This window comes from Ochotona curzoniae, unplaced genomic scaffold, assembly GCF_017591425.1.
Source record: "Ochotona curzoniae isolate NIBS_2020 unplaced genomic scaffold, NIBS_Ocur_1.0 scaffold_2453, whole genome shotgun sequence".
In the NCBI taxonomy this organism is placed as follows: domain Eukaryota; kingdom Metazoa; phylum Chordata; class Mammalia; order Lagomorpha; family Ochotonidae; genus Ochotona; species Ochotona curzoniae.
The window spans coordinates 13,313,943-13,341,764 of NW_024467094.1; the positions used below are offsets into that span (position 1 = coordinate 13,313,943).

The 27,822-nt window shown below is 47.1% G+C and overlaps 3 protein-coding genes across 5 annotated transcripts in view; 1 reads left to right on the plus strand and 2 right to left on the minus strand.

Moving 5' to 3' along the window:
- Positions 1-198: 198 nt before the first annotated feature.
- Positions 199-3,769, minus strand: TP53I13 (tumor protein p53 inducible protein 13). Its single transcript, XM_041000882.1, has 7 exons — positions 3,692-3,769; positions 3,433-3,501; positions 3,183-3,224; positions 1,478-1,606; positions 1,194-1,385; positions 557-1,109; positions 199-462 (listed from the first exon to the last, which is right to left on the minus strand). Exons 1-7 carry the CDS (start codon positions 3,767-3,769, stop codon positions 350-352), a joined length of 1,176 nt encoding a protein of 391 aa, XP_040856816.1. The 3' UTR covers positions 199-349.
- A 1,580-nt stretch (positions 3,770-5,349) lies between these two features.
- ABHD15 (abhydrolase domain containing 15) lies at positions 5,350-9,707 on the plus strand. The gene is made up of 2 exons (XM_041001403.1): positions 5,350-6,353; positions 9,056-9,707. Exons 1-2 carry the CDS (start codon positions 5,473-5,475, stop codon positions 9,579-9,581), a joined length of 1,407 nt encoding a protein of 468 aa, XP_040857337.1. The 5' UTR covers positions 5,350-5,472; the 3' UTR covers positions 9,582-9,707.
- Positions 9,708-17,394: 7,687 nt separating this feature from the next.
- TAOK1 (TAO kinase 1) overlaps positions 17,395-27,822 on the minus strand; it is an 88,200-nt gene continuing 77,772 nt past the window's right edge. For all 3 annotated transcript variants that reach the window (XM_041001277.1, XM_041001279.1, XM_041001278.1), the window contains one exon: positions 17,395-26,452. In XM_041001277.1, coding sequence (XP_040857211.1) covers positions 25,991-26,452 — 462 coding nt within the window. In that variant the 3' untranslated portion in view covers positions 17,395-25,990. The remainder of the gene's footprint in view (positions 26,453-27,822) is intronic.

Consider the following 27,822-nt stretch of genomic DNA (forward strand, 5'->3'; position numbering starts at 1 on the left):
GCTCCATGCAGGGACTGTTGCCGCGCGGGGAACATCTGCCTTTTAGAAAAAAGCTTGGAGCAAGCAATGTCTGAGCAACTGGCACCTCCATCGCACCCCACACCCAACAAAAATCTACTGCATCGGATGGGAGAGTGCGGGGAAGGTGCAAGCCCGACTCCAGACTCTACTAAAATAATTTAATTAGAAATGGGAGTATGGGGGCGGGGTGCAGTAAAAACACTCCAGGAGGAGCGGTCTAGTCCGCCGCCAGGGGGCGCTGCCGCGTGCCGTCCACGTGGCCGAGATCGCAGCCTCCCAGCAGAGGAGCCCAGGACGCTGCAGTGGCCAGTGGCGGGGCTGGGGCAGGTCAGTCAGAGCTGTCCCCATCCGGGCCGCTGTCCGGTGTGGGCGGGAGTAAAGGTCTCCGTCGTGAGCGCTTGCTCCGGCGCGGGGGCATCAGTAGCCTCCGCTTCAGCACCGCTGCAGGGGCAGGATGGGGAGCGGTCATGGCCAGGCCCATGGCCACCACAGGGTGATAGGGAGGGAAGAGGCTGGGCAAGGAGGGGCTTCTCACCGGCTACCGTGTCCTGGCTGTCAGCGGCAGGCCCCCAGTAGATGCTCTCCCCCCGGCGGAAGTTCCGGTGCAGCCGTGTACACAGTGTGGCCAAGGTGAGCAGCACCAAAAGGAAGGTCAGGGCCATGGCTGCCCACGCGGCCTCTTCAGTGCGTGGGGTGGGAACCTGAGCTGCCCGCGGAGGTGCCGCTGCCCGAGGGGCCAGGGATGCCTGGGTGGGACAGGCACAGCCCCTGGGATTGCCCTTCCCAGTAGGCTCCTGAACCCCTGTCCCCGAGCTGGCGTTGCTGCTGGGTTCCCCATGCAGCGAGGGAACAGCAGGCACCCCAGGAGCTCTGCTCCCCTTAGCCAAGGCCCCCAGCGTCTCTGGTTGCTGGAGCTTCCAGGTCTTCGGGGAAGGGGAGCGAAATCTCAAGCCTGAAGGAGGAGTGGGCTGGGGACCAAGGGCTGCCCGCAGCCCCCGCCTCTTGGCTTCACTGCGTGAGGGCCGCCTGGGCCCTCTCCATGTCACCTCTGCATGAGGAGGTGACCAGCTGGGAGCCAGCGTCAGAGCCTGTGAGGAGAAAAGCCAGTGGTGACCACCCCTGCTCTGCTCAGGGAACCCAGCCGTCTGAGCAGCATGGCCAGCATGCCTCACCTGTGTTGTACACCTGCTCACACATGGCCTCCCGGGGCCTGGGGGGAAAGGCCCAGGAAGCTCCTCAGAATGGAACCACACTTTCTTCTTCGTCTGTTTCCTCCACCGCCTCCTCTTCAGCCAGTGGGCAGCCCAGGATGGCTGTATCCATGCCATCTCCAGAGCCAGCCCCCAGGCTCTCAGTACCACAGGCTATGAAAGGAGAAGTGGATGGGATGGGGGAAGATGAGGGGAGAAAGGCCCTGATACTTCTCCTCCTGCCCCATCTTTCACCAGCCACTCACCCGGTTCCGTGGGAGGCTGGAGTCAGGGACGAGCCATGGTTTGGGCACAGAAGCATGGGCCAGGAGGGCGAGCTGCAGCTTTAGCCAGGGATGGGCACAGGGGTGGTAGAGGAAGGCAATCGCCTCCGGCTGCACGAAAGGCAGAGATGTGAATTCAGGCCCAAGTCCCTCCCAGACAAGCCCAAGTGCTCCTCTCCTAAGGAGTCCCAGGATGGCCCAAGAAAGGACGAAGGAACCTGGGTACCACTGTCACACGCCATGGCAGATACCCAAGAAAACTGGCTCTGCTGGCTGACCAAAGGTGCAAGACACTTAGGGTCCCAGCACTGCACAAAGAGGAAACTGACAAAAGGCAGCTGAGAAATTGTAAGAGGAGGTTATGAGCATTTTGGGAATTCAGGAGGTGTGAAGAAAGGCCATTGGGAGCAAGTGATGTCGCTGAGCTGAGAGGGTGGACAGGGATGGCTGCCAGGAGGGGAGGGAACTGCAGGCCTCAGCCCAAGGTAGGACAGGTGCAGGCAGTGAAGAGGCGCACGGCTGTGGTGGCAGCAGGAAACATGGTGCTCACCTGCACGCCCAGCAAGCCAGCACGACCAAGAGGAACCGAAGGTTCAGAGAGGTCAGAAAAGGCCACTTTAAGGCCTACAAAGACAGGCAAGGGGGCATATGACACAAGAAGGTGGGGAATAGGAGACAGGGTTGTTGGAGGGAAGGAGTTGAAGGGGTTGGCACAAGGCAGCATCTCTGGAAGTGAAGACGGGATCCCAAGACCTGAGCTACTGTGAGGGAAAACTCATTGGGCCGAAGCAGCTTTCTGACCTCGGGTAGAAAAGATCCTCAGAGTGGCTGACACGATGGCTCAACAAGCTAATCCTCTACCTCCAAGTTCTAGAATCCCATATGGGCACCAGTTAGTGTCCCAGCTGCTCCACTTCCCATCGAGCTCCCTGCTTGTGGCCTGGGAAAGCAGTCAAGGACGACCCAAAACCTTGAGACCCTGCACCCACACGGGAGACCCAGAAGTTCCTGGCTCCTGGCTTCAGATGTGCTCAGCTCTAGCCATTGCAGCCACTTGGGGAGTGAGCCAGTGGATAGAAGATCCCTGTCTCTCCTCTCTATAAGTCTGACTTTCTAATAAAAATAAATCTTTCCCAAAAAATCCTCAGGAGGAGTGCGAGCTGACCCCACGGTTTGGGGGTGTGAAACTTAGGTCACACTCCTGAGCGCACACAGCCCATGCCTGACCAGCAGCTGTGAAACGCTTCATTTCCTGCTCACATATCTTCTCACAGGACACCACGTCCACCCGCATCAGCAGGCCGGTTCAAGTCCAATCCTACTAACGACGGCCCAAGGGCTCAGGCCCCTGACACTCACGTCAGAGACCAAGATGGAGTACCTGACTCTTGGTTTGTACCTGGCCTGGGCCTGTCTCTTGTAGCCAGCTGGGGACAGAACCAGTGGATGGAAGAGCTCTCTCTCCCTCTTCAAATAAATCTTTATTGTAAAAATACAGTAGCTCATACAGCTCTGTGGACTACCAGGGCCTGGGCTCCCTGTGCTGCGCAGGCAACTAGGAACCATGCCTCTTCCTGAGGCAAGTGGAAACCAGGGAGCTAATGCCAGGGCCGGCAGGGGAAGCCCGCAAGGAGCTGGGGCCGTGGGGGCAAGTGTGGACACTGTGGGTGGGTGTGGACTGACTCACCTGCACCGGGCTCACACGTGTGTAGATCACCCTGGGGGACACCTATACAGGGACAAAGAAGACAGCTTAGAACTGCTGGGCTCTCAGGAAGCTGTGTGATTCAGGGACAGGAGGCTCCAAGGGCCACGCCAGGATGAAAAAGTTGGCAGGGGGAGGGGCAGGAGGAACCAGCAGGGGTCGCCCGAGGCGAGGGGCGCGCAGGACCCGGTTCTTCACGCCCCTCTGACCCTCTGCCTTCCAGGACTCTTACCTGTGGGGGCAGAGGCCACAGGCCTTCGGGACAATCGGCTCCCGCCTCCTCCGCCGGCCCGGTCACCACCTGTGGGTCCAAAGCGCAAAGTTAGGGCGCTGCCCTCAGCGAGGCCCCTGCCCTCTCCCCTCTCCAGGCCCAGCCTGCCAGCCTGGGAGCTCCGCGTCCCCTGCCGGCGCACCACTCCATCCATGGCGAACTTTTGGCAGAGCGCTTTGAGATCCCGAACCGAAGGCTTCCCGGGAGCAGATTGCCTTACCTCACTGGGACCCAAGAGTCCCGCCAGGGCTGCCAGGAGAAGCAGCTGGGGCGGAGGAGGAGGAGCCGCGGCCGCCATCCCAGCCCACCCCGGGGCCCGCGAGGGAGCGCGCGCCGCCCCGCCCTGCCCCTGCGCCCCTGTGCCCCTGCGCCGCCCGCGCGCCCACGTAGACCCTGGTCGCGCGCCCCGGGCTGCGTTCGCCCCGCCCCCGGCCCGCCCCCAGCAGCCGAGTGTGCGCGCACGCGTCCTAAGGCCGAAGTTGGAAAAGTTCGGTGCTGTGTCTGGGGAGGCTGAAGGGGCAGCGGGACAAGGCAGGTGCTCACTCCCTGGCCTGAGGGTTCGTGCCAGCACGGGTGGCCCCATGGTCTGCAAGGCGCAGCAGCAGTGCCTGGGTGGGATTTCTGGAGCGGGGCAGAGGGGGAGAAGCGGGATCCTTGGGGACTGGGCGGTCCAGGCGAGGAGACTAGCGTGCACCCCTGGCTCACCCGCTCACACGTCTGTGACCTGCAGCCGGCAGAGGAGCAGGAGCACCAAGTTCGACCTGCCCCAGGGAAGAGGGTCCCGACTCCAGGGCTTCACTTTCCAGCCCACCAGGCTCCCACACTTGCAAATCGGGCTGCCCACGTCCCTGGTCCAGAGGAGGCCCGAGCTGGCCTGAGGAGTGCTTTGCTCCTCACCTCGGTCAGTCTGAACCCCCAACACCCTGCTCTCGTCGCTCTCCCAGAGGTGGCTCACAGATAGTGGTGGCGAAGCGCCAAGGCTGCGCCCTAAAGGGATGCACTGGCTGGGCTTCCCCCACACCAGTGGGGCGGCGGCTCTGGTGCCCTCTCCAGGATTTTGAAGGAAGACGGGGGACGTGGGTGGAGAGTCCAGCCCCAAACTCCAGAATGCCGCAAGGGCCCGTCTGCCGCCGGCCCGCAGGGGTCACCTGCCCTTCTCTCACCCCCATCCCAATAGTGGAGCGGAGGAAGAGGCTGGGTATGTGTCTGCCCCTACCTCGCCGCTGGCAGACGCGCCATCCTTCTCTACCACAGGGCACCCGAGGGCGTCTTTTCCCTCCACTCGTTCTCGGGGGCCACTTCTTCGAGGGAGGCCTTCCCGGAGGGGGATCGCCTCCTCTTGGAGCCAGCGGGACATGGCCCGGGTGCTGGCACCCTCAAACCCGAGGTCGGGACCGGAGACCCTTGCCTCCGCCCACGATTCCTTTCTTGGCCCACACCGCCCCCGCGAGACCGGGCCGTGGAGGGGGCTGGCGGAGCCTACGAGATCCGCACGGAGGGCTGAAAACGTGACCGAGCAGCAGTCGCCTCGCGGAAGCCCGAGAAGCGGAGCTGGGAGCTGCGTTTTGTTCACCTCTGCCTTCTGCTTCGGAGCAGCCGGGAGCAGCGACGCAGGGTCCCGCCAGCCACCGGCCCGCTTAGGGCAGAGAGGTGCGGGCCTCTGATGGCGCGAGCCTGGTCTCGGGGGTCTCCCCACTCCCCGCCTCGGGCTCGCTGGCACGTCCTCTCTCCCTCCCGGTGGACCTGGCCCCTTTTACCCTCTGCTCCTGCTTGTCGCAATCGCTGTACAAAGGGCCGGGAAGGGAGTTAGGGAAGAGAGGGGCGGGCGAGGATAGCGGGCCTGAACTGGCTGCCTCCGCGGGGCTGCAGCCAATCCGAAGGGTGCCCGCCCGCCCGCCCGCCGGCGCTGAAGGGCTCTGGGTCGCCAGGCGCAGCCGCGGGCAGAGTGGGGAGCTCGCCCAGGGGACTGCCCGCTGCCTGCCGGGGGCTCCCGGCCTCACCATGCCGCCGTGGGGGGCTGCCCTGGCGCTGTTCCTGGCCCTGCTCGCGCTGCTCCTCCTGCTCGCCCCGCGGCTCGGGTGCCTTTGCAGGCGCGCCGTCGGAGCAGAGACCCTGCCGGAGTCCCAGGACCGAGACAGCGAGGAAGAGGTGGACGGCGGAGGCCCTGCCGACCAGTTCAGCGTCGGGAGCCAGCCGCTGCCCGGTGGGTGCAGCCTCCTCTGTAAGCCGTCGGCGCTGGCCCAGTGCCTGCTGCGCGCGCTGCGGCGCTCGGCGGCTCTGGAGCCGGGCCCTCGCTCCTGGCTCTCCGGGCCCCACCTGCAGACCCTTCTCCACTTCGTGCTGCCCGTTGGGCCGGGGCCGGAGCTGGCCCGAGAGTACTTGCAGTTGGCAGACGATGGGCTGGTGGCCCTGGACTGGGTCGTAGGACCTTGCGCCCGGGGTCGCAGGGTCACTGGCGCCGGGAGCCTTCCTGCGGTACTGCTAGTGATCCCCAGCGCGTGGGGACGCCTCACCCGCAACGTGTTGGGCCTCTGCTTGCTGGCTCTGGAGCGGGGCTACTACCCGGTCATCTTCCACCGCCGCGGCCACCACGGATGCCCGCTAGTCAGCCCCCGGCTGCAGGCTTTCGGGGACCCGTCGGACCTCAAGGAAGCGGTCACCTACATCCGCTTCCGACACCCGGCGGCGCCGCTGTTCGCCGTGAGCGAAGGTTCGGGCTCTGCACTTCTGCTCTCCTACCTGGGCGAGTGCGGCTCCTCCAGCTACGTAACTAGCGCCGCCTGCATCTCGCCGGTGCTGCGCTGCCGCGAATGGTTCGAAGCCGGCCTCCCCTGGCTCTATGAGCGCGGCTTTCTGCTGCAGCAGAAGATTGCCCTCAGCAGGTGGGTCTCGGGGGTTGTGGGCGACCCGGAGCCCGCGCCTGGTGCGGCTGCCAGCAGGTGTGGGAGGTTTGAGCCATTTCTTCTCATTCCTCTTCTAAAGAGGAAGCAGGTGGCGGGTTTGGTCATCATTGCCGTCCATGAGCAAGGGCTGCGGCTGGGCGGGGTAATGGGGCGGAGAGGGCAGCCTGGCCTCTGGTGTCCTAGCAACTGCCTCACCTGGCCTGCCAGCAGTGGAGCACAGCTGGCACTGGGTCGGTAGCTGACAAAGCAGCCAAGAGGGCCACGGAAGCAATTGCCGCAGATGATTTATCCAGAGTGTTTATCTACAGTCTCTGGGCCTGAGGCCATCAAGATTGATTTGAATTCTTTGGGCCTAACAAAGATTTTTGCATATCCTAGATAGGTCTTCAACACAATTAGTACAAAATATTTAAACAGACTCTTTTTTAGAAATCATGTTGACAAACAAGACTATGTCAACAGGAAAGCTGGGAGTGACACTCCCAGCCCTTCCTAGGAGAAGTCACAAATGGTGACTAGGCAGGAGGAGACGGAGACGGGTTCTGGGATCACACTCCACTGGATTCAGATCCTGAACTTCCAGCAATTTAGCCAACTCCCTGCAGGCCTTACTTCTCTCTTCAATTAAATGAAGTTAACAGTAATTCACTTTTTGAAAGGATTGTTATGTGAGAAAACAGAAAGGGAGAACCTGGCACAAAAATGGTGGCAATTGTGATTTCTTTCTCTGAATCTTTTTTTTTTTTTAAAGATTTATTTATGTTTATTACAAAGTCAGATATACAGAGAGGAGGAGAGACAGAGTGAAATATCTTCTGTCCAATGATTCACTCCCCAAGTGACCCCTATAGCCGGTGCTGAGCCGATCTGAAGTCAGGAGCCAGGAACTTCCTCCAGGTCTCCCACACGGGTGCAGTCCCAAGGCTTTGTGCTGTCCTCCTAGGCCACAAGCAGGGAGCTGGAAGGGAAGTGGAGCTGCCGGCATTAGAACTGGCACCCATATGGGATCCTGGCGCTTTCAAGGTAAGGACTTTAGCCGCTAGGCCACAGCCCTGGGCCCTCTCTGAATCTTTTTAAAAGATTTAAAATTTTAAATGAAATTTTACAAAATCTGTTTGAGAGGGAGAAAGATGGAGAGCAGCCTGGCCCATTGATATTCTCTGCCACGTACATGCCCATGAAGGTTGAGTTGGTGCTGGATGCTGGACATCTGCTCCAGCTGACTCTCTCACACTGTGGGACCCAATTATTTGAGACTTGATGGCTGTCTCCAGGGTCTGCGTCAACAGGAGACTGGATTCAGGAACCAGTGCTGGGAATAGAACCCAGGCACTCCAGTGTGAGACGAGGAAGTTCTTACCCACAAGGCTGCATACCCTCCTGCTCCTTCTTTCCTGACTCCATTTTGCCTCCTGCTCTGAAAAAACCAAACCCCACACTCGCCAATAGGCTAGAGCACTGCCATGGCACCCAGAGGGCTGGCACAGTCCTGGAGCAAGGTGCCCTCATCTGGCTTCATTTCCATAGTTTCCATCCCTACATGGCCGCCACCAGCACCGACCCTGGCAGCCGGAGGTAAGGGGAAGCAAAGTGACAAGCAAGGAAGAAATCTGTGCCTGTAGCAATTGCCCAGGGACTGAAAAATCGGGATATGTTTGAATGTTTGCAGGAGACTCCCATCTAAATTCAACTGGCTGAGGGGCCAGCATCTGGTCTGCCATCCAACCTGCCTTGTCCCAGTGCCAGGCTGTCTCCAGGGAGTGAGGAATAGTAAAGCTTTTTCAAACCAGTTGACACCAGCCTGCCATCTGAGACCCCACCAGCAATGCCTGCCCCAGGGGCACCTAAGCAAGGCCCTTGTCTTGTTTGCAAGACAGCACATTTGCTTTAAAATAAGTGAATAGAATTACAACAAAAACAACATTCATTCATTCAAAAAAAACTGTGAATGATTGAGAGGGAGGGGCTTCTGCTGGTGTGGATCTCCTGAGCCCATGAGTTGTTTTTTATTGTTGTTCATAAATATCAATGTATTTGAAAGCCAGAGTGAGAGAGAGATTAAGCGAGAGATAAAAGAAAAATAGAGACTGAGATTATCTTTCATCTACTGCATCTGCTTCACTCCCCATATGGCACAACAGTCGGACGGGGCCATGGTTGAAGCCAGAAGCTAGGTACTCCATCCAGGCCTCCCATGATGGGGACTACCTTCCGGGTGCATCAGCAGGAAGCTGGATTGGGAGTAGAGTACCCAAGACTGAAACCAGTCTGATATGGGATGCCAGCATTCCAAATGGCCACTTAACCCACAACATCACAGTGACAGACTGGAGTTTGTCCTAGGTAGGCTTCTAGCAGGTACCCTAGAGAGGGCCAGAAGTTGAGATGAGGGGGAGGGTTCTTTGTGTAAAGCAGCATCTGTGGGGTCAGATGGCATCCCCAAGGCTGGGTGGGTAATGCTACAAATAACAGCCCTTGCTGGGCCCTGTGACATAGAAAAGAAGGAGGAACTGGTTTTTGCTTCCAAAGAATGACAGTGTACATGGCTAGGCCTTCCCATTTCCCCCAAGAAGCCAATGGATGGCCTTGCCTGCTGTTCTGCTATAAGTTCTGCTGTCAGCTGGAATTCTGGTTCTTCCTTCCTCTCGGACACCCCCCACTCAACTTCCTCTTGCTGTCAGGTATGCCACGGCCCTGGAGGATACGGTGGACACCAGCAGGCTATTCAGGAGCCGTTCTCTGCGTGAGTTTGAGGAGACCCTCTTCTGCCACACCAAGACTTTCCCCATCAGCTGGGACACCTACTGGGACCGCAACGATCCCCTCCGGGATGTGGATGAGGCTGCTGTACCTGTGCTGTGTGTGTGTAGCGCTGACGACCCGGTGTGCGGGCCCCCTCACCACACACTGCCCACCGAACTTTTTCACAGCAACCCCTACTTCTTCCTGCTGCTTAGTCCACAGGGAGGCCATTGCGGCTTCCTGCGTCCTGAGCCCTTGCCTGCCTGGAGCCACGAGGTCATCTTGGAGTCCTTCCGGGCTTTAGCTGAATTCTTTCGGATGGAAGAGAAGCTGAAAGGGCTGAGCAGGCGCCGGGCTTCCTTCCTAGGGGGCCGGCGGTGCTGGGGAACCCCGCCAAAGCGGGAGGTTTATCCCACTTTGAATTTGGAGGAGAGCTTTAGTTGGAAACGATCATATACAAGGTGAGACCAGGCCTGAAACACCCTGAATACTACATGGAAGAGCAGAGCTGGGCAGGTAGGAAGACAGCCAGGACTGGATGGAAAGGAACTCCAGCTCTGTGTTGCTGACCTATTGTGGTCTCAGAGTGGATCCTCCAGAAAGCCTGCTATCTCTGTACCCTGTTCAGAACTGCCATGTTCTTGTTCAACATGGTCAACAGCAGAGCATTGCTGGCCACTGTCACCAGTCACTGGCTCAATAAGCCAAAGAATAGCACCTTCCAAATTCATGGGCCTAGAGGGGCGAGTGACTACAGGGAAGATGGGCTTATGCATGCCACAGCAAGGCCGTGTGCCACATAAATAGCTCAGTGACCCTGACTGTTGAGCTGGAGCTGCTTGATATAGAAAGAGCAGGATGTGTGTGTCTCGGTCCCACTTCCTTCATTTGCTCTGTGGTTATGGTGTGCAGCTGTGACTTACTGCACTGGCAGCTGTGGTAGCAGCTCCCCCAGTTGCGTGACTGCTTTAGAGGAGGGCAGCAGAGGCAGGAAGTGGGGTGCTGAGTCTGGCTTGGTAGAGAATGTGAGTGCCTATGTCTGGACTGCTAAAGGGCATCCCTCAGAGGAGCTCTGCAAGGCTGGACTGGGGCCCTCAAGCTTCATTGGACAGCCCAAGGACATTGCCTGAAGACCAAGGGCTCTCATACACGGCCTGAGGACTCGGCCAAATCTCCAAGCACCCCAAGATGCTGGTTCAAATGTATTTCAGGGGCTCCCTCCTGCAATTCCCAGAGTAGATTTTCTCCCGACATGTGAAAAGTCCAGTTCTTGTAATCTAGGTTTTTCTGGATAGTTGTTTCCTTCCTGATGGGGCCACTAGCCTCTCCCTTTCCAGAAACAACATCTGGGGCCAGAGAGGACCAAAGCATCAAGAAGTGCTTGGAGTGGACTCCATGACTAACAAGTCTCCTGTAACCCCGCTTTGTCTGCTCAAGGAGAGAAGCTGCTTTCAGGACTGGGCTGCTCAGTGGCTGGTTGGTTTTATGAGGGAAAATGCTGAAGACTGAAGTAAGATCCAGTCTATATATCCTGCTCTGTATTGGGCTGTTGTTATTTTGGGAGGAGGAGTTCTTGTTTCATGTGTTGCTAAAATTCAAGTTTTACTTTAAATTTGTCATTAAGAGGGCACTTGTACTGACCTCAGAACAGCATCTCAGTTTTGAAGAGGAGCGATGTCTGTGTCAAAGGCCACCTCCCAAAGCTTGGCATGGCCATGATTTCATATTTGGATAACGTTGCCCTGGTTGTATTCCTTTGTAAAAAGTAAGAATCTCTGAACTAATTCCAGGAAACTAAACCGAAAAACAGACGACGTTTGAGAACATCTAATGAGTTATCCTGTTGTGAAAAAAATTCTCACTTCCCTACTTCTCCTCCACATTTCTCACCTGACATACTTTCAACATTTCTGAGGAGAAATACAAAGGAACTGAAATCTGAAGTCGCTCTAGCTGGTTAAACACTTTGTTGTAAGGTTTTGGGAGAGGGAAAGACTGAGGTGGGCCTCTCTGGTCAATATCCTATAGAGTAAGAATTTCAGCTAATTAGGGTCCTGCAGTCCTTCATGCCCTGATTGGAAAAAAAGAAAGAAAAGAAAAAGAAAAAAGCAACCAACCAACCACATGGATTTTAACATTAAAAACTTAGAGAGGGTGTGGGATGGTGGCGTAGCAGCTAAAGTCCTCACCTTAAATGCACCAGGATCCCATATGAGCACCAGTTCTAATCCCAGCAGTCCTGCTTCCCATCCAGCTCCCTGCTTGTGGCTTGGGAAAGCAGTTGAGGACTGCCCAAAGCCGTGGGACCCTGCACCTGCATGGGAGACCTGGAAGAGGCTCCTGGTTCCTGGCTCCTGGCTTCAGATCAGCACAGCAACAGCTGTTGCGGTCACTTGGTGAGTGAATCATTATACAGAAGGTATTTCTCTCTGTCTCTCTTCCTCTCTATATATCTGACTTTGCAATACATACAAATAAATCTTTGAAAAAAAAAAAAGAATTCTCAGAATGGCAGAACAGCCTTGTTCAGCTTCCACTAATCCCTTGGACTTTGAGTCCCAGGTATCTAAACCCTGCTGCATTCTTTCTCCATGCCCCTCCTGCCAGAGAAACATACTGCATATCCCCTTATCTTCCCATCACTGCTTGAAGAGTACAGCCAAAGAGGTAAAATTCCTGTTCAAGGCAGGAAAAGGTTTGGGTGACCCTGTCCTTAGCCTAAGGATAAAAGAACTGCCCGGACTGGTTGTGCACTAGTGAGCAGCAAATCATGTGAACTCAGTTGGAGGAGCCCCAGGCACACTGTTCTAAGAAGGTGCAGCTGTTTGAGCAAAATGGCAAGTGTGAGTCTGAGGAAGGAAGAATCAGAACATGCCCTTAAGCAATGCCCCAAGTTGTTACCAGGTAGAGTCCTGTTACTTGTCTGCCTTTCTTTTGGTCTCTTGACAAACACCTGCAAATGGCAAGGAGAAGAAAAACAAAATCAATAACCTAATGACTAGTCACATTAGTAGAGACCAGTCCTCTGTCTCCAACAGTGGATCAAGAATGCAGAAAACAGATGACTGCTCAGTTCTGGGCTCTTAGATCAAGACTAGGTTTTGGGTGTCCCTGCATGGTAGCTTAGTGACTAAGATCTTCTTTTCTATCTTGCCCCCCTCCCCTCTCTATATCTGACTTTCCAATAAAAGTTTAAAGATAAAAAATTTATTTTTATTGGAAAGTCAGATAGAGAGGAGGCAAGACAAAGAGGAAGATGCTCCGTCTGATGATTTACTCCCCAAGTGACCACAACAGCCGGAGCAGAGCTGATCCGAAGCCAGGAGCCAGGAGCCTCCTCAGGGTCTCCCCTGTGGGTGCAGGGTCCTAAGACTTTGGGCCATCCTCGACTGCTTTCCCAGGCCACAAGCAGGGAGCTGGATGGAAAGCAGGGCCACTGGGATTAGAACCGGCAACCATATGGGCTCCTGGCGCGTTCAAGGTGAGGACTTTAGCCGCTAGGCCACTGTGCCAGGGATAAAATAAATAATTTTAAAAAGTAGGCTCAACTGCACGTTGATTCTCATGAAGACTTAGTGTTTTATGTATTTAAAAAAAAGGTTTCCAGGGTGGCTTGGTGGAGACAACAGTTTGAAAAATAAATCACCCAATTCTGGTTTAGAGAAGCCATCAGCTCAATGTTGAGTGAAGATGGTGTTTTGACATCCATCAGAAAAAGGGTCTCGAGGCAGGAAATACCATCTTGGGCTTGCACATAACCTCAAAACCACCTGAGTCTGAAGCTCCTCTGAACTCATCTTCCACCCAAACCACAAGATCCTTTGTCAGATAAGTTCTCCTCCTTTACACATGAACTTTAGCATGAATTCATCTCCCTGCTTAAACACACACACACAGTTGGACAATTTGGCAGAACTTGGTAGCCATGCCAAAAAGAATATTGGTAAGTCTAAAATAAAGGATGGTATCAGAAACGGGCCTTACCAGTTGTCTTGGTGTGCAGAGATGACACAGAGATGACAGAGGGAGGCCGGGAAAAGTCCAACACAAGGAGAGTCGGAATGCTAGGAAATGGAATGAATGCCTCAGAAGTCCCAGGCCTTTGGTGGGATCGCCAAAATAGACTATGCCTCGGCACACTAGAGAAGGCATGTGTGAAAGTGACGGTAGCTTAGATCATGGTAGACTTTGTGAACTGAAATCACACATATGAGCTCAATGGGATTTCCTGACCAGGACACACTGGGAGCAGGGAGACTCTCTCTCTATATATATACACATATATGAAATAAACCTATATATCATATAGATATTTCATATATATATGAAATAAACCTACCTAAATGACCAAGTATGTTTTTAGGATATCCACTAATTACGCCCTACATTTCAAGTGCTGAGGAAGAGTTAAAGTTTTAAGGAAAGATAAAGTTTCAAAAACAACAAAGTTTCTTGGGATCGGTAACATTAATACAAAAACCCTCTAGCCTCTGTAGCCTTGCTGTGCAATGAGGTAACCAACCCCTTGCTCTAGTAGTAGTGGTCAGTAGTATAGTTCAACAAAAATGTCCTTTCATCTTATCTCCAAGTAGTGAGCAGACTGTGCTCTCTGCAACACTGGAATGTTTACATTTTTTATGTCTCCAGAAACAAATATGCGTGTTTGTCTTCAGACTGACCTATGTACTCAGCCATGCTTACCTACTGTGGGGTTCAACAGCCTCCCGCACATCCTGCATTCACCAGTTGTTGCATTGTGTCCTGTACCACTAACCAGTGGCAGCTCTGTTTAATCAGCAACCAGACCTTCCGTTCTGGGCTAATAATTTCCCAGCAGGCTCAAAATACTCTGATAATCAATGGTATCTACCTAGAAATGCATGTTTTTCAGTGGGAAATTCACATTTGGCTGTTGAAACAGTACTAAAGTAGCTTGGAGATATAGGTTCCAGATTCTGATTCATGTATGACTTAGTGGTCCTAAGGGAAAAAAAAAAAAAAAAAGAAACCTCTTGAGGGCCTGGTACAATGGCTCAGTAGCTAAACCTTTCCTTGCTTTGCATGCACTTGGCTCCCGTATGGGCAACAGTTCACATCCTGGATGCTCCAATTTGCATCCAGCTCCCTGTTTGTGGCCTGGGAAAGCAGTTGATGACAGACCAAAGCCTTGGGATTCTGCACCTACGTGGGAGACCTGTAAGAAGCTCCTGGCTTTGGATCGGCTCAGCTCTGGCTGTTGCAGCAGCTTGGGGAGTAAGCCAGCAGATTGCAGATCTTTCTGTCTCTCCTTTTCTCTGTAAATCTGCATTTCGGATAAAAATAAATCTTTAAAATTGAAAGGCAAGAATTACATAGGAGAAATATACACATGGAGAGACCATCTGTCCATTGGCTCACTCCTCAAATGGAGGTCTTGGCTGGGGCTGGACCAGGCTAAAGCCAGGAGCCTTTTCTTGGTCTCCCATGTGGGTGCAAGGGTCCAAGCACTTGGGCCATCTTCTACTGCCTTTCCAGTAGAAAGCCATTAGTGGGCCCGGCGCGGTGGCGCAGTGGTTAAGGTCCTCGCCTTGCACGCCCGGGTTCCCATATGGGCGCCGGTTCTAATCCCAGAGCCCCGCTTCCCATCCAGCTCCCTGCCTGTGGCCTGGGAAAGCAGTCGAGGATGGCCCAAAGCTTTGGGAACCTGCACCCGCGTGGGAGACCCGGAAGAGGCTCCTGGCTTCGGATCGGCATAGCATCGGCCCGTTGCACTCACTTGGGGAGTGACTCATTGGACGGAAGATCTTCCTCTCTGTCTCTCCTCTCTGTATATCCGCCTTTCCAATGAAAAAATAATAAAAATAAATCTTGGAAAAAAAAAAACCTATAAAAAAAAAAAGAGTAGTGAAAGAACAGATGGAAGATATATCTATCCCTCTCTCTGTAATGCTTTCAAATAAACAAATCATTTTATTAAAAAAATATATTATTATTATTTTGGAAAGGCAGATTTACAGAGACAGAAATATCTTCTATCTGCTGGTTCAATCCATAAATGCACACATGGCCAGAGCTGAGCCGATCCAAAGCCAGGAGCCAGGAATCTCTTCCAGGTCTCTCACATGGGTGCAGGATCCCAAAGCGTTGGGCCATCTTCTATTGCCTTCCCAGGTCACAAGCAGGTTGCTGGAAGGGAAGCGGAGCAGCTAGGACATGAATCTGGGTCCATAAGGGATCCTGGCACATGCAAGGTGAGGATTTAGCCACTAGGCTACTGGGCCAGGCCCCCCCTTTTTTTTCTTTAAAGAAGTACATGAAAACAAAGTAGCAATTAAGACAAACTCATTATCTGTCCAGGACACATACTAGAAGAACATGTGCTATTAGCATCACCCAGCTGTGGGAGGTAGCCTTAGAATTGTGGAGCTATGGTCACTGTGGCTAATTTTATTTTTAGATCTCTTTTACTGTCAGGTAAGATACTGCCATTCTTTTTAAAATAGACTTTTAGGAAAAGATTTATTTTTATTGGGAAGATTTACAGAAAGGAGAGACAGACAGATTGTCCATCTGCTGGTTCACTCCCGAAGTGGCTGCAATGGCCAGAGCTGAGCTGATCTGAAGCCAGGAAGTCAGCTTTTTTAGGTCTTCCACATGGGTGCAGAGTCCAAAGGCTTTGAGCCATCCTTGACTGCTTTCCCAGACCACAAGCAGAGAGCTGGTTGAGAAGTGGAGCAGCTGGGACATAAATCGGCACCCATATGGGATCCCAGCATGTGTAACGTGAAGATTTCAACAACTAGGCTACTGCACAGAGCCCAGACAATTCAATTTGAAGCATAAACCAGAATCCCACATTGGAGTGCAGGTTTGGGTTCTGGCACCTCCACTTTCCTTCCAACTTCCTGCTAGCACATTTTAAGACTGAAGATGATGGCTCAAATGCTTGGGCCCCTGCGACTCCTGTGAGAATCCAGGATGAAATTCCTGGTTTCTAGGTTTAACTTGACCAAGCCCCTGGCTGTTGTGGTCACAGATAGATAAAAGTAAACAAACATTAAAATAATGATCATCCCAAGGCCCATGAACATTTCTCTTGATGAATTATGTATTAACAGTTCTTTTTAATTTGAAAGGCAGATCTACAGAGAGAAGGGTAGAAGGAGAGAGATACTGATCTTCCATCTGCTGGTTCATACTCCAAATGGCCACAATGCCAAGTTGAGCCAATCTGAAGCCAAGGGCTTCTTCAAGGTCACCCACGTGGTGACACGGTCCCAAGGACTTGAGTCATCTTCCACTGCCTTCCCAGGACATAAGCAGGGAGCTAGAACAAAAGTGGAGCTGCTAGGATTCAAATTGGCATGCACAATGGAAGCTAGTGTCAGCTCCTAACAGCATTTTAAAGAACAAAACTGTGGGTCAAGACCACCTTTTCAGCTTCACATAAATTCCAAGAGAGCTACCCACACTTGTGTCTATGTGCATGCAAAGTGTTGTAATTATATCAGCTATAACTTAGAAAAAAATATTAAGAACCTATTCTAGTCAGAATCTAAAGTAGAAGCTTCTTCCTGGTCTCTCGTGCAGATGCAGGGTCCCAAGGCTTTGGGCCATCCTCCACTGCTTTCATAGGTCACAAGTAGGGAGTTGTAAGGAAAGTGGAACAGCCAGGACATGAACTGGCACCCACATGAGTCTCCAGTGCTTGAAGGTGAAGGATTAGCCAATCGAGTCATCACACTAGGCCCAATGAATGCATACAGGGAGGCAGCAGGAAACAGCTCAAATAATTAGGCTCTTATCAACCAACCATGAAACCCAGATTGATTTCCCTGCTCCCAGTTTGGCTCAGTATAGTCCTCGCCACGGAGCACATATGGGAAGTAAACCATTGAGAGCCTGGCATGGTAGCCCAGTGGCTACAGTTCTCACCTTGCGCATGCCAGGCTCCCATATGGGCGCTGGTTCTAATCCCAGCAGCCTCACTTCCCATCCGGCTCCCTGCTTGTGGCCAGGGGAAGCAGTTGAGGACAGCTCAAAGCTTTTGGACTCAGCACCTGTGTGGGAGACCTGGAAGAAATTCCTGGCTCCTGGCTTCGGATCAGCTCAGCTCCAGCCATTGCGCTCACTTGGGGAGTGACTCATCAGATGAAAGATCTTCCTCTCTGTCTCTCCTCTCTGTATATCTGACTTTGCAATAAAAACAAATGTTATATTAAAAAATAGTAATATAATAGTCACTGAATTAAACTATACTTTAGGAGAACAAAATTATCTTTAAAAATTGAGCCGACACTCTGTGTACTAAAATTACTTTATTACAGTTGATTTTTTTTAAACATTTCCTTTGCTATGATACAAAGGATACTTACAAACAAAATATTACATATGACCTTGTTTTCGCTCTTATGTTCTGACAACTTGGTAACAGCTTTAAATGCACAATCTATACAATTAATACAGGTTATATATGAACTATCAGGTATGCTGAACCAGAAGAACACTGACAATATGCTGTACAATGAGCCTTACCAGTTAGTGCCGTGGACCATTTCTACCAAAGGGAAATGCACATCTGTACAGCCGCCTTTACCAGCTGGCGCTGACAGGGAGGGAGACTTCTTCCCCATTGCAAGCCTTGCCAAGCCTCCACTGTGGGCATCTGTTTGGTCCAAAAGAATCGAGAGGACTGCATATATTTAAAATCACCCATTGGTAAAGTGGTAGAACATCATACTTTCAACATGATAATCTCTCACCCAAAATAATCAGTCCCAGTTTTAAATGACCACAAGTCCTTCGTCCATTATGAAAACCCTACAGGATCAAGGGCTTTGGGAGATGAGAAGATGAAGGCTGCCTAAAAAGGAGGCAAGAAACCAAGCCAAAAAAATCTAGGTCTTGCAAAATCATCATTTTTCCCTTCACCAAAGGGAACTAGAAATGTACAAATTCATTGATGAACCTCAATGATAGCATCAGTTAGCTGATAACCCTCATTTTACTTGTACCCGACTTGTGGGAATAACCAAAGTAGACTGTGGATAATATAAATATACCACTTTTTAAAGAAAAGAACCTTTTGCTTAAAATATTCCCTTTAGCCACCAAAGCTGGTCCTGGGCTATTACAGGTGTGCATTCATTTCTCAATGGTCTACTCAGAAATGATAAGGTTACAGCTTTTTTTCTTTTTCTTCTTTTTTTTTTTAAATAAAAAAGCAACTGACTGAAGCATTTTTTAAGGTAAATAGCAAAAATAAAAATAAAAACCAACCCTGGCATTTGCACAATGATGCAAATGGAGTGATATGGCCTTTCAGGAGGGATTAGTAGAAGGAAAGAAGTGAAGAAAACCCAGAGGAAACTATATATTCATTTTTCTTTTTAAAAATTTCTACATGTGCAAAAAGAAAAATCATGCGGTTTGAGAAAAACAAAGGGAAATGAGTACATAAAACTAAAAACATAAATAATATTGGATGACTGGTAAAAGCAGAAACCAACCTGGGTTACAAAAAGGATTATACATTCAAGATGCTCTTAAACCCAGTGGGATAACTTATGTTAAAACTGTGTTAATAGTTACGTTAAAAATCTCAAGTTTGCTTTAAATTCTTCACAATACAAGCAAAGCTGTTTTAAAATATACACTATACATATTTCTCATAGTCTCTCCCACCTCATTAATGCGCATTACAACTTTTCATATACTTAAACACGGGGATTCTGAAAGCTAAATTACTCATAGTAACCCATCCATTAGATGTTTGAATTTTTAAGTGGGTTAAAAATCTTAGCAGACATATATAAATAGGATTTAGCAACACAAGTGTTAATTTAAAAAACTCTAAAGCATTTGCAAATCATCAGGTTGGAACAGTCCGGGAAGTTATGTGCACTATACTTCAAAATGTTATTTACATCAGACCATTGCTTTTGTAAAAATTTCCCTAAAAAATAACCAAAATGAAAGAAATTGGAAGAATTGACAAATTCTAGCCTAGTTCTAGGGAAAGGATCATGAAAGAAAATGTAAAATAAGAAACAGATTTGTATCTTCATAGTAACCCCACATTTCCCTCTTTATTTGGGTAACTCGTGATAGGCTCATTCATCAGGATCAAGTTAGTGGGAGTAAAATACCTTGTGAGAAAAATTACTGGCCTCAAGTAGATGTTTTTCTTTCTTGAAATGTTTTCCTACCTTACATCGCTGACTTGGATGATTTTGGGACATCTGTGATTAACTGGAGAAGCATTCTAAATAGGCACAATTCCCATTTAACGTGGAATGAGAATTACAAAAAGCTATTACAAAGAAGTGGTGGTTTCTTTAGATATTATGAAATGCAAGGAAGGACAAGAGCATATTTGGAATGGGCTGCAACAGAAAGTAAGTTGTCTGGCAATATACACCAGGGACAACCAATATTTCTATAAACTAGATATACTTGACTATGACCAAAAAAACCCAGACAAGTTCGAGTTCTAATACCCCCAGGTCTTTCGATATGTGCCAAATGGCTACGTAGACCAGCCAGAATTTGTAAATGTCAGGCAGTTATATCCTTTATCTTTTTTATCTACCCCATTACCCATAAATGTACAATTTATAGTAACAGTAATGTTCATGCCTAGGCAGTGTTTTTTAGGGCTCACAAAAATGAAAATATGCCACTGAGAGAAACCTGTTCCATATTACTGATTATCATATTTTTAAGTGGCCCTAATATACCTTGGATACTAAGCCAAGCCATGCAAAAGCAAAGAGTGCACACTTTTCATTAACACTGGTATCTCATTTCTAAACCACTGACCTCAGAGTTGCCATAGAAACGTGTAACACAAGTACTGAAGCATACCATTGAGGGTTTATGGATTTTTAAGAAATGTATTTCTTTCATCCATGTTTACCGGTCTTTAATGCCTTGGCTATAGGCATATCAGAAAGGGAGGTTATGCAGGGGTATTGCAAAAGGAACATAAGTGGTTGTGGAAATAGGGAAAATGTTCCAGAAATGGGATCTATGCGCCAGCATTAAGTATAGTTCATTTCATTTGAAAATTCAGTGAAAGAGCCCAACAAACAGTCCCAAACCATAATATTACCACCTGCATAATGTACATCAACATTAAAACACTTGTACTTCACAGACAAAACACACTTCTGTAAACATGGCCATTGGGGAAGGGCAGTTTCTTATCTCATTCATGACTGAGGACATGTAATCAGTATGTTAAATAAAATTATTTCACTTCAAAAGATTTCAAACCTGACCAGTGATTAAGCTTTACTTCTCCCTGTTTAACAACACTTACGCATTAATTCTAAAAATGTCACCGAGGATGGTTTCAGGATTAGATGCTAGGACCACACTGGCAATGACAGCAACTCCTCTCTAGCGGTTACAGAGCTATAAACTTTAGTACAAAAACAAAAAAATACAGAAACTAGGTCAATTTGTTAGCTACATATTTACAGATAATTACATGATATTTCACTCATAATTAGTAAAAACTACGAGTGAAAGAAAACTGTGCAGGTTGAATTACCCGTACTGTGAGGGGAAATTCTTGGGCATCAACATACCCTATTTCATTCACTCAAGACATCTCATTTTCTCTCCACTTTTTCATGGTAAACTACCTATATATGTTCAGATTTCTATGTTGTGTGGGCTTCCTGCCATTTCAAAGAGAATATAACCCTTTTTTTCTATATAATGAAGAATGCTTTGCATATTTAAAAACGAAACAAAACAAATACACTCCAACACACACATACACACACACATCTCGGAAGCTTCAAAAATTTTGGATAGCTGGGAAACAGCTAACAGTGACACTGACATAGTAAATGGCTCCCCAGTAATCCTCTGCCTTTATTCTCTCTAAAGATTTTTTTCTATCTTTGGGTGGGTGGAAGTGCAAGTTTAACAAACCCACAGTAGGCAGATAAGGTGCATACTAATTTATAAAATTTCTTATGATCTGAAAGCTACCCTTAGGCCAAAGAGGTTCTGTTTCCAATTTCAAAATGAAATTTTGAAGTCTAAATATAAAAAAATGAGGGGAAAAAAAATCACTCAATATGATTTTATAGGGACCAGAATTCAGTAGAAAATACAAATGCACACTAAAGGAAGAGTTCTCAGCTTCACTTTCTTTTTCCAGACAGTGTTTACTAATAATCATTTCCAATGTAGACCTATTCGTAGATTTCATCAAAGTGCAGACAACATAACCAGACACAGCAAAACAGACTTCAATCAGTAGTCCTTGCATACAGGAGGCAAGTCTGCTAAGTGTAGAGCACACACTTCAATCTGAAAGGAATCTGAAGATGGGAAATGTCCAGTTCTTAACAACTAGGAGTGTGTAATGACCTTTTAAAAGGAAATGCTACAACCTGGTTAGGGATACAATTATGTTAGATGGGAGAAACAAAATAGAATTTGCTTCTTTACAATAATCTGTATTTTGGTAAGCAGCTCAAAGATGATAGCCCAAGGTTTGATCTGTTCCTTAGAAAAGGCTCTATCTAAAAAATGAGACACTTTTCTTCCGTTAATATAGGAGGTTCACACTTCTATATCTTATCTACATTATTTTCTGATTTCACTACACACTAAAACACTTCACATTTGTGAGCATGGGACAAAACACAGGACTATACAAACCTCCAAGGAAAGGCTGGCTGCTGTGTTGGGCCAAATCTCTGCTTTAATAGTAGTGGCTCAGAATGGGTAGAAGGTGCAGAAAGAACTTACTGTTAGCAAGCAAGAAAGATAGCTATAAGGAGAAAGCCCCTCACACTAATACCAACTCTTTTCTAAACCATCTGTGCAGAGGAATCACCACCAGAGTTCTGAACTTGTCATGGTTCATTTCTCTCCGCATCACTTGTCTTTTACTAAATCACAACACTTAATAATAGCTCCTTCCTCAGCAAATTATTACTTAATTGCAAATTATGGTTCCACATTTTGCTAAACTTTTCTCTCCACTCACACAAGTGTTAAGCGGAGATTAAAAAAGGGAAGATTGTAATCAATGACCACCTTCTCATAAATATCAACCCAGAACATTCATTTCTAAGAAACTCAGGCATTCTTGCCTTAACTGAGGACTGAAATAACAAAACCAAACAAAACCAGAATCTTAAGTGCCCTGATAGAAATGTACAGTATGAGTTACACCATCTATCTTTACACACATATAGACACTCATATGTATATACAATATATACATACAAATGATAACAGCTATACCAAAAATGTGCATATTAAACAGTTTTAAAAAGCCAGTAGATCATGGTATAATACAATTTATTTCCACTAGTGAATGGCACAAATGGAGAAATGCAAAGGAGGTGTTTCAAGTATAATGAAGTTGTTTTTCACAGGTGAAAATAAATAGTATTATTCCAGTGTCCAACACAATGTATTTTCTAAAAGTTTAAAATGCTAGACATTTAGTACTTACAGAAGCAGAAAGTAACAAAAGTCTGCCTTATGTTCTGAAAAATATGCTCCTAAAGTTTTCAGTTTTTCAAAAGAGGATAAGGGAAAACTGGTGGAGTGGAAGGGAATATCCAGACAGCTTCAGTGGATTGAGTGGTATCTACCTGATGTCGAGGCAGCCAAAATTAATGACTATGTGAAACACTACAATTCATCAATAAATCTTCGACCGAGAATACTAAGCATATTACCTCCGCGGGTGCTGATTCAAACAGAGGACTATTCATCTCTAGGTACAGAAATGGAAATTCTGAATAAAAATAAGGAAAACACAGCTTTCAGCTAACATGATGGATGTAATGGCAATATAATTATAATTTGGAATCAGAACTGATTTCAAATAAAAAGGAAAAACACATTCAAAGGGAAGAGAATCCAATTAGAGATAATTTATTTCAAGACAGGATTTGCATTTTTAAAATGCTAACTTAAAAAAATGGGGAGGGGAGGGAAGAGGGGGAAACATTAAGAAATTTTTACTGCCAGGCTCTGGATACCAGATATAGCATTTATAACTTATGCTAAACATATTTCCCATATTTTTAGTTTTCTTAACCATACATATAATGAGTGAAAACCAACACTGAGGAGGAGGTAGTGTTATTTGATCAAACATTGACATTTGCATACTTAACAAAATGGTCACTCTTTCTTGAGGGAATCTCAAACCTTTCCAATTTCCTGCTATGAGCATTACTCTGTGATGATCTTTAGCATATGAGAGTCCTTAAAAAGTTAGAGCTTACAAACACACGCAAACCAATTAATTTAAATCATTTTATGCAAACACTACATATTTTAATTAAAATTTAATAGTATAAATCTATATTAAGTCATGACCTATGTAAAAACTGGTTGCCACACAATTAGATACAAAACTGTCCTGGACAGATCCAGAGTCAAAGATTCAATCACATTTTTATATAAATACATACTATTCTGAATGAGCTCGGTAATTCAATTTGACTAACTTAAGTTCACAACTGGATTTTAAAATTTATTATTGGTAATATTTAGGATTTAAGAGTTCTGCATGTAACACTGATCTGCTTCTCTTTTATTAATTTAGTACAGAGGGACAAAATATATGAGGAATTATTTTAAAGGTATCAAATTCCATCATACTTGTGGACATTTTACGATTTTATTAAATTGTGAAGCTCTCTCATATTTTGTTCCTAATAGGTAGATTACTCAATTTGTTTCAAATACTGTATATTAACTTGTTTTTGAATGCAAGGCAGACAGGGAAAAAACTAAAATCCCATTTCTTTCACTAACTCAAGTACACTTCAAGAGTGGCAACCTGAATGATGACCATCAAGATAAGACATTTGGAAGTTACTGGAAACATTCTAAAACTGTGTGAATTCCACTGTAATCTTGGCTTTCAAAATATTTACATTAAAATATTAATATTTCTTCCAGTTACCTTCAAATCAAATGCCAGAAACTTAAAGGGGAGAATTCATAGAGTAGACTGACATCCCTGGGAAACAGTTTGTTTAAGAAAAACCAAGACTTTAAGAATGATAGATTATTATTTGGTCATTAGTCTGGTCTAAGTAAATAATATCATTGAGAGGAACCTTGGAGCTCTCTGACTATAAAAAAACAGGATCCAGAGATAGCAGCAAGGACTCTTCAAGACAATTGGGCAGGGAATAGAAAAACAACATACAAGAAATTCTGATATGTCACTGGAAAGGATATCCTTTTCTTCAAGTCATATTCACAGCACGCCACCCACCCACCTCCAATTCTATTTCCATACAAGTAATGGAATACCAAATAACACTGGCTTTCAACATTGGGTTGATCCTTCATTGCAAAACAAAACAAAACTAAACAAAATATGCTGCCTTCCCACTCAAAGTAATGCTAGTTTTTGTCAAGAGATTCCCTGATCCCGATAACCACCATCACCCTGCCTCTTTTTGATTTGCCAAACTTCCTAGTTCCTTTTCAGTAGTACTTTAACACTTAGGCTTGAGACTTTTTGGAAGTGGTGTTTCCTCTTGTATGATGTTAATATGGTGCCAAATGGTCACTAAGTCTCGATGAACTAGAAGTTTGTAAAGTACTGCAGCAACAAAAATAGCAAAAAGAAGAAGAAGAAGAAAAAGAAACAACAAAAAAACCAACAAACAAAAAAGAGGACCTGCACATGCAGCAAAAATCTACAGTGGTGATGAAGATTAGTCAGCAGCTGGTAAAGTCATTGGCTCAGTGACTCCTGGTTCACTATGGCAACTAAACATTTAAATAATTGGCTATTCTACTTGTAAACAGGAAATCCCATAAGCCAAAAGGGATAAACAAATTACATTGAAGTAGTGTGATGAAAATTTCAATACATGGCAGTCTGCAAATATGGCATCATTCAAATGCCTCTGGCATTTGATTTATATTGGCTGTGTGTCTTTGTTTCTTACAAAGCAAAAGTTCTGTCTGGGGTCTTGGGGGTTATAGAGCTTAGCTAGGATGACACATCACAGTATAAGCAACAAAATGTCAGGATATTAGGTTTCATATTGTCACTCAGACATCAGACATTTCCACATATGAAGTTTCCAAAACCCCTCTTACCACCTTTCTGGTCTTTCCCCTTGAAAGTTCACTGGTTTGCTAACATACTTTTCATGCAACTTGTGATCTCCTTAATCACTCACATCTTACTGTAACACAAAAAAAGGAACAACTGAATGGTCAAAAACCACTGACACATCTATAAAGCATTCAAAAAGGAACTAAGTTGTTTCCACCATCTGAAAAAGTCAGTGCAATCCTTTAGTGTTCATGGATTTCTTTTCTTTTTCTTTTTTAACTCCAAATGAGGCTGAGAAGTCAAGTCAATTTAACAAAGAAATTACACTGGTGAGGGGATGCAGAGGTGTTCCATAATAAATTATTCAGCAACTGCTGCCTGCTGTTGAGTGGCTCATAAGAACTTGGGATAAATAGAAAGGCTTTAAGATATTATCATAAATTTCCTTTTGCCATAGTTCACTTTTTGCAGTATTCAGAAAATAACCCCTATGTAGCCAATTTCTTTTTACCACATGCATGAGACGTGTGTATGTGTGTGTGTGTAAACATACTCACACACACACTTACATATTTAATATTAATTCCCCCTTCCAAAATTTCCCCAAAAGCTTAAAAACCAAAACAAAAACCGGCAGCCAAATACTATGACATCCCAATTAGTAAACACAAAAACAGAATGTTTTACAAAAATGAATAAAATATACCATATGCACTCAGCTCCTCACTGCAGTACCCAAGTGAGGAGGCTGCTGTGACGATGTCTGTAGGCAGTTTCTTTTGGCAGACAGCTCCAGCGGAATTGCCACTCAATTATTAAGTTATGTATAAGACATATGTGACCCATTGGATATTTGTGAAGTGACACTCGTGCTTCTGCTCATGCCCTGCTCTGTCCGTCCCCCAGAAGCTGTCCGCCTCAGAGCCTGGGGGCTATTGCGGACTCCCATACTGCTACCTCGAGGTACCCCTTGAATTGGCCCCGAGGGGTGACCCCATGGCTGGGGTCCACCTTGCATTGGATGCCCCCAAGCTTGTGGTGGGCCACCCATGGGATGACCCCAATGAGGTCCTGGACCCCCAGTAGGATTATGAGACCAACTAGAAGCTCCAGGGTAGCTGTGGCTGAATGCCTCAGGAGAGAGATTAGAGAGAACCATGTTACTAAAACCTAGTCTCATGCTTTCAGAGTCAAAAGCTTCAATTTCTCTGGCTTGACGTTCTAACAAGCTTCGTATTCTTTCTGTGCGTTCATTCTGCAAAGCCAACATTTCTTCTTCAATCTGTTGGGGATTAGGTGTGACAAGGAAAAAGAAAGCACAATTACTTTTTAGAAGTTATAAACTGAGGAAGTAACAATTATTCAGCTTTAAAGTGGCTATTGTATGGATATACATTTAAAATCAAAAGTGATACACGGTAGGAATCATACATTATTGATCTTTCTTTTTTAAAGATTTACTTATTTTTAGTTAAAAGGAAAAGTTACAGAGGAGAGACAGAGATCTTCCATCTGGTGGTTCACTCCCAAAATGGATACAACAGCAGCCAGGAACTTCTTCTGGGTCTCCCACATGGGACCAGGGACCCAAGGATCTGGACCATCCTTTGCTGCTTTCCCAGATTTATATAAAAAGAGAGATGGATGGGAAGTGGAGAACCCAAGACACGAAATGGTGCCCATGTGGGATGCTGGCACTACAGGTGGAGGATTAACTTGTTATACCATCATCCTAGCCACAATAATTAACACTTTTATTGTTCAATATATTTCTCTTCTGATTGCTTTTCAAGAAGGCTAGCAGTGCAACTTCACAGTGGGAATTGGCTTCACTTCTATACTTTACCAGGCTTTATGAAATATGTAGGCTTTGGTTCATACATCAAGAGCAAGTATGCTAATTAGCACTATTTAACTCTGAACCACTAGATGGAGCTAAAATAATAATCATCCTTCACTTACACACACACACACACACACACACACACACACACACACACACACACATTTACATCATTTGTTCGAAGGGCAGTTACAGAGAAAAAGGGTGACAGAGAGATTCCATGTGCTGATTCACTCTTCAAATGGTCACAAAATGTCCAGGGCTGGGTAAGGCTGAAGCCAGGAGCCTGCAACTCCATTCTGGTCTCCCACATTAGTAACAGGGGCCTAAGGTTTCATCAGCAAAGAGTTGGATGGTAAGCAGAGCAGCCAGGGCTCAAACCTGAACTCATAATGGGTGGTCAGCATCAGACGCAGTTGCTTAACGTGCTGTGACACAATGCTGGCTCCTAATGATACCAATATTTCTCTCTCAGTACTACTCCTGAAATATTAATGTAAATTCTTATTCCAGTGGTGATATGGACGCAAAAGAAAGACTTCAGATTGAATTTTAAATACAAAAGTTGGAATCAAACAACTCAGAAAATCTAGGGACAAAATACACATATTTCCTAAAATGTAAATATTTCCATACTTGCCATCTTAAATGAGAAATACACTTAACATAGCTTTTTACAGGCAAATGAGAAAGTATTAAAGACAGAAAGAAAAAAGTATTAAAGGGCTCCTGTTCATGTCTGGCTACTCCATTTCTGCTATGGCCTAGGAAGGCAGTGGACATGGAAGATGGTCCAAATCCTTGGGTCT

What these genes read in the sequence shown, in the direction of transcription:
- TP53I13 (XM_041000882.1), bottom strand. Translation starts at nt 3,769, where the DNA reads ATGGCGGCCGCGGCTCCTCCTCCTCCGCCCCAGCTGCTTCTCCTGGCA. An exon ending in TGAGCAGGTGTACAACACAG is followed by an intron (nt 1,110 to 1,193) that starts GTGAGGCATGCT and finishes TTCTCCTCACAG; the next exon opens with GCTCTGACGCTGGCTCCCAG. An exon ending in CAGCCAGGACACGGTAGCCG is followed by an intron (nt 463 to 556) that starts GTGAGAAGCCCC and finishes CTGCCCCTGCAG; the next exon opens with CGGTGCTGAAGCGGAGGCTA.
- ABHD15 (XM_041001403.1), top strand. Translation starts at nt 5,473, where the DNA reads ATGCCGCCGTGGGGGGCTGCCCTGGCGCTGTTCCTGGCCCTGCTCGCG. An exon ending in CAGAAGATTGCCCTCAGCAG is followed by an intron (nt 6,354 to 9,055) that starts GTGGGTCTCGGG and finishes TCTTGCTGTCAG; the next exon opens with GTATGCCACGGCCCTGGAGG.